This window comes from Austrofundulus limnaeus, unplaced genomic scaffold (assembly GCF_001266775.1).
Source record: "Austrofundulus limnaeus strain Quisiro unplaced genomic scaffold, Austrofundulus_limnaeus-1.0 Scaffold906, whole genome shotgun sequence".
Classification (NCBI taxonomy): Eukaryota; Metazoa; Chordata; class Actinopteri; order Cyprinodontiformes; family Rivulidae; genus Austrofundulus; species Austrofundulus limnaeus.
This window is the reverse complement of record NW_013953308.1, coordinates 11824-13179: the sequence shown is the minus strand read 5'-3', so window position 1 is coordinate 13179 and position 1356 is coordinate 11824. Positions and strand designations below refer to the sequence as shown.

Sequence of the window (1356 nt, the reverse complement as noted above, 5' to 3'; positions counted from 1 at the left end):
AAATAATAGAGATCAATCATTATAAATAGAGATCAATCATTATAAATAATAGAGATCAATCATTATAAATAGAGATCAATCATTATAAATAATACAGATGAATCATTATGAATAGAGATTTAAACCGCTTAATCAGGAAATTTTCAAACTGTTTGAAGGATGGCTCGATCCAGGGTTTTATGTTATCTATTGTAAACTAAAACTTTTTTACTAAAAACGTTAGTAAAGATGGCTAGCTAATGGTTTAATTACACAAAATGTAGCCRTGGCTTGGCAGTGTTCAGTCATGTGTGCCTATGATCTATTTATCCAGCTCATATTAATACTTGCAGGATTGTTTTCAGCTGCACAGTGTTTCAGATAGTTGATAGGTTGTCTTCACATAGGGAATGCTGTGTGTTCTGTGGTTGGAACGCTCAGTGAAGAAAGGTGCACAGAGATACAGACTGCTCTGACCTTTGACAATTCTCCTTGAAAAGTGCTGGAATTTTACTGWGAGAAAAGTGTACGAACCTGATCGAATGTTGAGAAATGAGCCGAGTTGTTGGTGTTCTGCATCATCTCATGTAGTGAGGAACGATGACTTTAACAGACTTGAAAGCTCTGAGCAGGTTCTGTATGGAGATGACTGATTTTGTAAAGCAGCAGAAACAAACACACCTTCAGGTTTCCATCCTGGAACATGTTCAAGTATCTGAGCACAGTGTTGTACAGGAAGGACGCTGCCTTAATCAGAACAAACAATCAAACCGTCCAACCCGTCCTGCAGCCCACAGGAAGCTGCTGCTCTCACATGTTCTTGTTCCTGCTGACAGCTGACCTGAGCGCTCTCCCCCCCTGCAGGTGGTCTCAGTGGAGGACTTCATCAACAGTGTGGACTTCCAGATGCACCAGCGTCAGGAGCAGCAGAAGCTGGCCACCATCTCGGCACGCATCGACTCGTACGAGGCGGTGGAGGGCAGCAGCGAGGAGGTGGAGAAGGTCAGGAACTGTTCCCAAGCTTCAAACCTCTGAGCTGCTGTGAGATCAGGCTTCAGGCTCAGCTTTGTCTTTCTCCCTCTGCTCCCCTGCAGATCCTGAAAGAGTACAACCACTTCGACCTGATGGCTCCCATGAGGGGGACGTCAGCCGAGCAGACCCGCCAGCTGCACCTGGAGGGAGCTCTGAGGATGAAGGAGGGCAAAGACAGCAGGGTAAACCTGAGTCAGCCTGCCGCCTGTAAACAGCCTGTAAACAGTCTGTAAACAGTCTGTAAACAGCCTGTAAACAGTCTGTAAACAGTCTGTAAACAGCCTGTAGACAGTCTGTAAACAGTCTGTAAACAGTCTGTAAACAGTCTGTAAACAGTCTGTAGAC

General features: G+C 44.9%; 1 protein-coding gene across 1 annotated transcript in view; it reads left to right on the top strand.

Moving 5' to 3' along the window:
* Window positions 1–1356, top strand: part of LOC106533206 (pleckstrin homology domain-containing family G member 5) — a 10566-nt gene that overhangs the window by 5822 nt on the left and 3388 nt on the right. The window contains exons 7-8 of the mRNA XM_014029446.1: window positions 844–981; window positions 1074–1193. Of these exons, the coding sequence (XP_013884900.1) occupies window positions 844–981; window positions 1074–1193 (258 nt within the window). The remainder of the gene's footprint in view (window positions 1–843; window positions 982–1073; window positions 1194–1356) is intronic.